The sequence below is a fragment of the Felis catus genome, chromosome B1, assembly GCF_018350175.1.
Source record: "Felis catus isolate Fca126 chromosome B1, F.catus_Fca126_mat1.0, whole genome shotgun sequence".
Classification (NCBI taxonomy): Eukaryota; Metazoa; Chordata; class Mammalia; order Carnivora; family Felidae; genus Felis; species Felis catus.
This window is the reverse complement of record NC_058371.1, coordinates 171,088,171-171,098,329: the sequence shown is the minus strand read 5'-3', so window position 1 is coordinate 171,098,329 and position 10,159 is coordinate 171,088,171. Positions and strand designations below refer to the sequence as shown.

Below are 10,159 nucleotides of genomic sequence, written 5' to 3'. Positions count from 1 at the left end.
ATTAACAGCATGGCTGAAATGATAAGCATATGGCTTCCTAAAGAGACACCTTGAAAGGGCAACACTAATTTGCATGCATTTCCTTAGTATTAGTACTTACTGGGCCTTCCACATTCTTGCACATAGGCACTTACCAGTTGTTTAGTTGAACTAAAATGCCCCGTTCATTACTTAGACATGAATATATATTTTTGGTAGTCTGCAGATACAAGGCAGCTCAACTCTGAAGCCAGAAATTTGTCAACATAGAGAAAAATTTGATGTCAAAAGGCATCTCTTTAATTTCCATTTCTTTGTTTTCTCCTGCTTGTGGATTTTTTTCTTTTTAAATGTTTTAACCATTTTTTCTTTTCCAGTGTAATCTTTCACATTATTTCATCCATTCCTTCTATCTGCTTTGAAAAAATGTAGTTTTAGAGACCAAAATGTTGCACTTTAGATAATGAGCCAAATGAACATTTTTACATTTTCTCCTTGTAACAATGAAAGGCAGACTGGGCATCTATGTTAATTAGTTGGTATTTAATGTTAATGCCAAAATTCTATTATAGACAATTTGTTTTCCTAATGGAATATTGCGTCTTAGATTTAGGAATCAATACTAAAAACCTGAAATTATTTTGTATACAATTAATGCATTGACTAGATGGTCACGCTATAGTGATATGTATACTTGATTCTCTTTTTCTTCCTCTCAGTCTTTATTTCTGTTTTATGAAAGGGCTTTGTGACTATTTTATGTTTTTTAATGACCCAGAAAAATCCCATTAAGATAAAGTATTGTCATAGACCTTTACAAACCTGCCTTTGCTCGAAATGTTTGTTTTTTTAAATTCTAATTCTAATGTAAGCTGGCTTTGGTTGTTTACTTGGTACAAATATTTTTTTTTCTTAAAATAATAATATATTGCTTAAATTATTATCTGAATAATTTCTGAATGTTCAAATAAAATCAAACCAGAATTTCTAAATGTATTAGATTTCCAAGATAATTAAGAGCCTGATAGTTTGCTTTAAGACAGTGGGGGCTCTGTGCATTTCCCTGGTAGCTTCTGTATAATCAGTGTTCTACCAGTACTTTCACATGATATTTTATAAACTCATATTTGGCTTGGACCTTATAGGTTCAGAAAAGAAAACTCAGGATTTCTTCCCTGCAGTTTTTTTATAGGAGCAGTAAAGCTAAAAATGTTAATGTATAAACTAAAGAGAGCTTGGGTAATGATCCCTTTTATTGGTGAAGTTGTGAATAGGTGGTGTGTGTGTGTGTGTGTGTGTGTGTGTGTGTGTGTGCGCGCGCGCGCGCGTGTGTAGAAGTATAAGGAGAAGGAAAAATGACAGAAAATTCCTTCATTATATAAATGTTAAGTATACTCCTTTGGCTGTGTTTTCAGTATTTCGGTTTTATTGTTTACTCTTTTGTTGATGTCCTTTGTGTATAAGCTCTTTCAAAGGAGAGAATGTATTTATATGTGATTAACCTTTTGAAGGTTTAAAGGGCTCAGTATGTTTTTTTGAGGTGAAGACAACCACGATTCCTGCTTTACTAAATAGCCCCAAAGTCAATTTTCTGTTAAAGAAGGTAATGAAGAGTAGCTGATTCCTTTTAAGTTTTATTTTTATCAAAGAAATAGAGTACTAGCAGCTAATTTGTTTTTTCAAAGAATCTCTGGATGTTTCAAGAATTCTAAATATTGGGGCGCCTGGGTGGCGCAGTCGGTTAAGCGTCCGACTTCAGCCAGGTCACGATCTCGCGGTCCGTGAGTTCGAGCCCCGCGTCAGGCTCTGGGCTGATGGCTTGGAGCCTGGAGCCTGTTTCCGATTCTGTGTCTCCTTCTCTCTCTGCCGCTCCCCCGTTCATGCTCTGTCTCTCTCTGTCCCAAAAATAAATAAACGTTGAAAAAAAAATTTTAAAAAAAAAGAATTCTAAATATTAAAAAAAAAAAGAAAAGAAACTCTGGAAAATGATTTCTTAAGAAATAAACTAATGAACCACAAATAAAGAAAACTTGAAGAAAAAGATGTCCCTGAAATTGTTGGTATTATTCCTGGCTTAATTTGTTCTCCAACCTAAGTATATATAGTAGTTGGTGAACTATCAGTCTCAGGAACTAACTGTGGCATTAGCCTGGCCATTTCAGAATCTTCTAACCTGTTAGTGAAAAACCTAGTAAATGCTTAACGTATGGTTTTATTATGACTTTGGTAATTAGTAATTGTAGGTGGGGTACGCAAGACCACCATCAGGGTCGGTGATTCACTGGAAGGACTTACAGAACTTATCACATCCGTTATGCTCATAGTTATAGTTTATTATAGTGAAAGGTTACTTAAAGTCAACACCAGAAAAAAGTGCATTGGACAGAGTCCAGGAGAGACCTGGTGCAAGTTTTCTACCGTTCTTTCCCAGCAGAGTCTGTGGACAATGCTTAATTCTCTTAGCAATGGTAGGACAACAGGAATGAAGTATTGTAGTATGTGAACGTAGTACTGAAGTATAGGAAAGCTCACCTAAGCCTTGCTGTCCAGGGTTTTTATTGGTGTCAGTCATGTAGACAAAGAGAGACCTTGTGGCTGACCTTACTCGGTCTCTAGCTCTTCCAGAGGTCAAGCTGACACCATGTTGCCCACCAACACCTGGTGTAAACACAGACACTGTCATCAGGCAAGCTATTCCAAAGGTTTATAGAAGTTATCTCCCCAGAGTGCCAAACCTTTCTTTGGAGTGTTCAGGGTTTGGCCATCCAGGCCTGCTTAGTTGATTTTTTTAAAGTTTATTTATTTATTCTGAGAGAGAGAGGGAGAGAGAATGAGCATGACTAGGGAAGGGGCAGAGAGGGAGGGAGAGCGAATCCCAAGCAGGCTCCGTGCTGACAGCTCAGAGCCTGATGAGGGCTAGATCTCATGAGATCCTGACCTAAGCTGAAATCAAGCTTAAGCAACTGAGCCACCCAGGTGCCCCGTGCTGAGTTAATTCTTGATTGTATAGTGATTCATTAGAAAAATAATCTAGATCAATAACCTCTTAAGCTCTGGTTGTCATGTAAGAGGTAAATGCAATTTTCTTGAATGAAAATAATAATAATACTTTATATTTACATAGCTCTTTGTAATTGACAAAACAAAGTATCATTTGCTACACCAGTTCTTTGAGACACAAGATTCTCATTTTGCAAATGGAAAAAATTGAGGGAAACTCAAGAAGAGATTAAATGATATACTAAGGAACCAAGCAGGAAGAAGGTTAAAAAGAGGAAGTATTTTATCTGATTGGAAAGGGTGGTAGAACAAGATACCCCATCCCTAATCCTAGTTTTTTATGGTTCCATGTTGTTGTTGTTTTCTTTTCAATTTTTATTTAAATTCTAACTAGTTAACATATATGGTACAGTTGGTTTCAGGTATAGAATTTAGTGATTCATCACTTACGTATAACACCTAGTGCTCATCACAAGTGCCCACCTTAATACCCATAACCCATTTAGCCCATCCCTTTACCCACCTTCCCTCCAGCAACCCTCAATTTGTTCTCTATAGTTAAGAATCTGTTTTATGGTTTGCTTCTCTCTCCTTTTTTTTGTTTTCTATGTTCATCTGTTTTGTTTCTTAAATTTCACATATGAGTGGAATCATGTGGTGTTTGTCTTTCTCTGACTGACTTATATTTTGCTTAGCATAATACCCTGTAGCTCCATTCATGTCATTGCAAATGGCAAGATTTAATTCTTTTTTATGGCTGAATAATATTCCATTGCATATACATATATACGCATGTATATGCATATATGCATCTATTTGCATATACAAATATATATATATATATATGTATGTATACACACACACACAAATATATATATATATATATATATATATATATCACTTCTTCTTTATCCATTCATCAGTCAATGGACATTTGGATTCTTTCCATAGTTTGGCTATTTTGATAATGCTGCTATAAACATGAGGGTACATGTACCCCTTAAAATCTGTATTCTCGTATTCTTTGGGTAAATACCTAGTAGTACAATTGCTGGATCCTAGGGTAGCTGTATTTTTAACTTTCTAAGGAACCTCCATACTGTTCTCCAGAATAGCTGCACCAGTTTGCATTAGCACCAGCAGTGCAGGAGGGTTCCCCTTTGTCCACATCCTTGCCAACATCTGTTGTTTCCTGTGTTGTTAATTTTAGCCATTTTGACAGGTGTGAGGTGGTATCTCATCATGGCTTTGATTTGTAATTCCCTGATGTTGAGTGATGTCAAACATCTTTTCGTGTGTCTGGTAGCCATCTGGATGTCTTCCTTGGAAAAAATGTCTATTCATATCTTCTGCCCATTTCTTAACTGGAGTATTTATTTTTGAGGTGTTGAGCTTGATAAATTCTTTATAGATTTTGGGTACTAATCCTTTATCAGATATGTCATTTGTCAATATCTTCTCCCATTCCATAGGCTGCCTTTTAGTTTTGTTGATTGTTTCCTTTGCTGTGCAGAAGCTTTTTTATCTTGATGAAGTACCAAAGTTTGTTTTTGCTTTTGTTTCCCTTGCTTCCAGCGATATATCTAATAAGAAGCTACTAAGGCTGAGGTCAATGAGGTTATTGCCTGTATTCTCTAGGATTTTGATGGTTTCATGTCTCACATTTAGGTGTTTCATCCATTTTGAATTTATTTTTGTGTATGGTAGAGAAAGTGGCCTGGTTTCTCTTGCATGTTGCTGTCCAGTTTTCCCAATGCCATTTACTGAAGAGATTTTTTTTCCATTGGCTATTCTTTCCTGCTTTGTCAAAGATTAGTTGACCATATAGTTGTGAGTCCATTTCTGGGTTTTCTATTCTGTTCCATTGATCTATGTACCTGTTTCTGTGCCAGTACCATACTGTTTTAATGACTACTGTCTTATGACTTTGTCATATAGCTTGAAGTCTAGAATTGTTCTGCCTCCAGCTTTGCTTTGCTTTTGCAGATTGCTTTGCTATTCAGGGTCTTTTGGGGTTCCCAACAAATTTTAGGATTTTTTTGTTCTAGCTCTGTGACAACTGCTGGTGCTATTTTGATAGGGATTGCATTAAATGTGTAGATTGCTTTGGGTAGTTATAGGCTTTTTAACAATATTTGTTCTTCCAATCCATGGGCATGGAATGTTTTTCCATTTCTTTGTGTCATTTTCAATTTCTTTCATAAATATTCTATATAGTGTACAAAGTACAGATCTTTTACCTCTTTGGTTAGGTTTATTCCTAGGTATCTTATGGTTTCTGATGCAATTATGGATGGGATCAATTCATTGATTTCTCTTTCTGCTACTTCATTATTGGCGTATAGAAATGCAACAGATTTCTGTACATTGATTTTATATCCTGCAACTTTGCTGAATTCACGTATAAGTTCTAGCAATATTTTGGTGGAGTCTTTTGGGTTTTCTACATAGAATATCATGTCATCTCCAAATAGTGAAAGTTTGACTACTTCCTTGCCAGTTTGGATGCCTTTTATTTCTTTTTGTTCTCTGATTGCTGAGGGTAGGACTTCTAGTACTATGTTAAATAACAACGGTGAGGGTGGACATCCCTGTCTTGTTCCTGACCATAGAGGGAAAGCTCTCAGTTTTTCCCCATTGAGGTTGATATTAGCTGTGAGTCTTCCATATATATTTTATTTTCATTACGTAATGATTATGTATTTGGTGATGCCAGCTTCCTTTCCCTGGCATTTACTTCTCTGAAATATTCTTCCAAAATGTTAGTGGCTAGTCTTACTAGTTTTGCCAAAAAAAGATTTAAATAATTTTATTGTTTCCCTCATTCTACACACACATAAACAGCATCTATCTATATTGTATAATTATAGGAGGGCCTTGATAGTCTTTTATTTTTTTTTATTTTTAGAGAGACAGAGCATGAGCAGGGGAGAGGCAGAGAGAGAGAGAGAGAGAGAGAGAGAGAGAGAGAGAGAGAGAACAGGCCCCAGGCTTCAAGCTGTCAGCACAGAGTCCAACGCGGGGCTCAAACTCCCAAACCGTGAGATCATGACCTGAGCCGAAATCAAGAGTCTGACACTTAACTGACTGAGCCACCCAGGGGCCCCAAGGCCTTGGCATGCTTGAAGTGAAGATTCTAGAGGCCCCTCACATGAAGGAAACTCTATGAAAACATAATAAAAATAGAGAGGAAGAACCTAGAGGAGAATCAAAAGAAGGGACATCTTACACCTTTCTTCCAGAATGGGAGGAATGACAAGATGGGCTCTGTGGATTTTGGGGGTCTAATAAATAGCACTCCTCCTTTACACTTGAATTTGGTCCCACTGAGAGAGGAAAAGATATATATGTTTGGGGACATAGTTTTAGATCTCTAGCCAAGTGGCTTGCAAATCCTTTACTATTGAGTTAGAGACTTCTCATCTAATCTATGACACAGCTGAAGAAGTGTAGACCTTTCTATTGCACTTCCTGCTGACACATGGCAGAAAATCTTTCCCTAGGGAAGGCCCTTCCTTATTGAAAACAAGAATGGAGGTTAAGAGTTCTCTTCAACAGACTAAAGAGAATAGGCTTTAATTAGTGGGGGACAAGGAATAGTTCAAGTTAGTGTGCTGAACTAGATAGGATAGGCAAGGTTTACAGTCTTCAAGTAAATCCTGGTAACTCAAATTAGGCATTAACAATGTGTTTTGTATAGCCGTTCTGGTTTGTTAGAAGAGGAAGATGAAGAAAGGCAGGCTAATGTTTTGGTAATGAGCATGCACTTTGGTGCCAAACTGTCTGGGTTTGAATCCCTGATTTGCTACTTGCTGTGTGACTGTGACATCCTACTTACCCATTCTTTGTCTCATTTCTTAATCTATAAAACAGGGATAATGATGACACCTAATTCATAGGGTTGTTATGAGAGTTAATTGAATACCAAATGGAGCACTTAGAGCAAGGTGTAGCACATAGAAAGCACTATCTAAAATATACAGTTACCACTAATGTTGATATTACTATACGAGAATGTTACGTAAATTGTCGATATACAAAAGTAATGCATTCTGCGTCATATCAAAGGCAGCCCAACGATGTTATCAGTTTTGACAAGACCCCCCAAAGGATAAATGCAATGTTGGCAAAATCATCATTATTTTTTACATTCTGCCTCTCCTATTTCTTAGGAGCTAAGCGTCTCCATTGCTCAAAATTCTATAGCCTGTTGAGGTCTGTAGTCTCAGAACTCCTTTATTCTTACGATGACCAGATTTTCTGTGACAAAAATTTGGACCCATGCTGAGAATCCCTGAAGTGGTTAGGAACTGGTTTGCTAGTACTTTAGGGTGCAAATGAAACCTTATTTTCCTTATAAGTGAAATGGGGATATTGCTTTGTATAATACAGCCATAATTGGTGGCTCAAATATGGATTAGGACTCTCAAAGGATTTCCTATGAAAATTGGAGTCTATGCTCCCATTAGTCACTTCTTTTTTAGTTTTCCCATCCCCCAAATAAAAACTGAAATTCAAAAGTGTAGTGTGCCTATATAGTAGGTTTTCCACGAATGTTGAATGAATTGAAGCTAGCTAGCCTAGCTTTCTGCTCAACTGATTAAAACATTTATGGGGCACCTGGGTGGCTCAGTCGGATGAGCGTTGAACTTTGGTTCAGGTCATGAACTCACGGTTTGTGAGTTTGAGCCCCGCGTTGGGCTCTATGCTGACAGCTTGGAGCCTGGGGCCTGCTTTGGATTCTGTGTCTCCCTCTCTGCCCCTCCCCTACTCACGCTCTGCCTCTCTCTCTCTCAAAAGTAAATAAACATTAAAAATTTAGAGAAAAATTGTTACATGGTCCATATATAGTTTTAAGTAGTCGTAACAAAAGGAACACTCATGCACACTGTGGAGGTTTTTCAATATGTCTACTTGTTTCCCTTTAGTACCTTTGCGGTTATCTCTCGGCCTGAATGTCTCTTCTCCCAGATCTTTCCATGGCTAACTCTTTATCATTTGGGTCTTAGATTAAATGTCATCAGTGTCTTCCCTAGTGAGTCCTACCAAATATTTCAGTAAGAAATAAGACCGATCTAACACAAACTCTTTGAAAGAGGAAGAGGGAACACTTCCCACCTGCTTTACAAGGCCAACATAACCTTGGTACCGACATTGACAAGGACATTATAAGAAAAGAAATGATAGACCAATATCCCTCATAAACATAAACATAGAATAAAACTAAATAAAATTTTAGCAAATTGAATCCAGCAACATATAAAAAGGATGCAATATTTAAAATAGATCCTCTTAAATGTTTCTCAAAAGACGTAAATTAAAGGTTGGAATTCCTTTATTACTACTTTAGGTATTCAGATAATGCTCCTTTGACTAGGATATCACGTGAAGCCTGGGTCCTAAGGGTCCTGGATTCATTTTTTTTTTTTTTAACGTTTTTATTTATTTTTGAGACAGAGAGAGACAGAGCATGAACAGGGGAGGGGCAGAGAGAGAGAGGGAGACACAGAATCTGAAACAGGCTCCAGGCTCTGAGCTGTCAGCACAGAGCCCGACGCGGGGCTCGAACTCACGGACCGTAAGATCATGACCTGAGCCGAAGTCAGACACTTAACCGACCAAGCCACCCAGGCGCCCCAGAGTCCTGGATTCATAAATACGACAAATATCATGTCATTATAATTTGGGTCTTTGTCAAGAATTGAGATATATTTTAATTATGAAAGTAAAAGTAGTTGGTGACACTGTATAAAGTGTATTTTTTAATGTTTATTTATTTTGAGAGAGAGAGCGCCTGCGTGCATGTGCATGCACGTGAGGGAGGGAGGGGTGGAGAGAGAGGAAGAGAGAGAATCCCAAGCAGGCTCTGTGCTGTCAGATGTGGAGCTTGATCTCACAAACTGTGAGATCATGACCTGAACCAAAATCAAGAGTCAGATGCTTCACCGACCAAGCCACCCAGGTGCCCCTAAAGTGTATTTTGATTCCAAAGTTTTCATTTTCAGTTTTGGTATTCTCAGTAACAGACATTTTCCTTGTCTTGCAGTTCAAGATATTTTGGAAGCTATATTAATAGACAGCTGTATCTTCCCAAGTACCACAATAGTAAGTAAACAACTTTTATATAATTAGCTGTCTCATGATTGTTATTTAGAAAGTATTAAAAAGCCTTTAGATTTAAATCCAACTAGTTTGCTTATTGCTGAAACCTTCAGAACACATCCTGAACTCTCTCCTACTTCTTTTTTTTTTTTTTTAATTTTTTAACGTTTATTTATTTTTGAGACAGAGAGAGACAGAGCATGAACGGGGGAGGGGCAGAGAGAGAGGGAGACATAGAATCGGAAACAGGCTCCAGGCTCTGAGCCATCAGCCCAGAGCCTGACGCGGGGCTCGAACTCAAGGACCGCGAGATCGTGACCTGAGCTGAAGTCGGACGCTTAACCGACTGAGCCACCCAGGCGCCCCACTCTCTCCTACTTCTAATACTGATCGTAGTCCTTTCATTGTGATGAACATACCAAATATTGTCTCTTTAAAATGGTTTATTTTTTTATTTTTATTTTTTCTATTTGCAAGTTCTCTACCAATACAAACAGGCTATGTAAAAATAGTCATATTTCTGTTCTCTCATGAAAACATAGTGGAATGGAAAATATTACTATAGATGTTGTTTGTATACTTTTCTTTATGTGTGTTTCCCCCTGGTAGCCAGATCATTTGAGCAGTCTTATTATTGTGATGCTGTATGATTTTCAAGATAGAAAATTTCAAGCTCGTTTCCTTTCTGATAATGAAGAACCCATAGCAGAAGTTCAAGAAGTAGAGAACCTTCTTAACAGGTAATTGTAAAAGTGCAAAGGATGTTTTCTATGAAATAATTATTAGCATTTTCATTGGTATACGGTATAACGTGTAGATAAGTTTCAGAAATTTATGGAGAAAATATATAAAAGTTCACGTGTCTTGAGTTCCTTTACAAACAGCCTTGAACAGGTTAAACATTCTGTTTAAAATCAAGTTGTTTTTGAAAGCTTGAACTGTAAGATCCAACTTGTAAGTATTTGGAAAATCATGAAAAATTCCTAGTAATGTTTTAGCACATACATAAATTAAACTTCATTTGAAACACCTATTATTTATTTACTTACCTTTGTTTACAGCTCTTTAAAAAAAATCT

General features: G+C 37.2%; 1 protein-coding gene across 5 annotated transcripts in view; it reads left to right on the top strand.

The window, feature by feature from the left end:
- NSUN7 (NOP2/Sun RNA methyltransferase family member 7) overlaps nt 1-10,159 on the top strand; it is a 58,891-nt gene that overhangs the window by 1,910 nt on the left and 46,822 nt on the right. For all 5 annotated transcript variants that reach the window (XM_006931157.4, XM_003985419.5, XM_045056441.1 and 2 more), the window contains 2 exons: nt 9,026-9,084; nt 9,691-9,821. In XM_006931157.4, the coding sequence (XP_006931219.2) occupies nt 9,026-9,084; nt 9,691-9,821 (190 nt within the window). The remainder of the gene's footprint in view (nt 1-9,025; nt 9,085-9,690; nt 9,822-10,159) is intronic.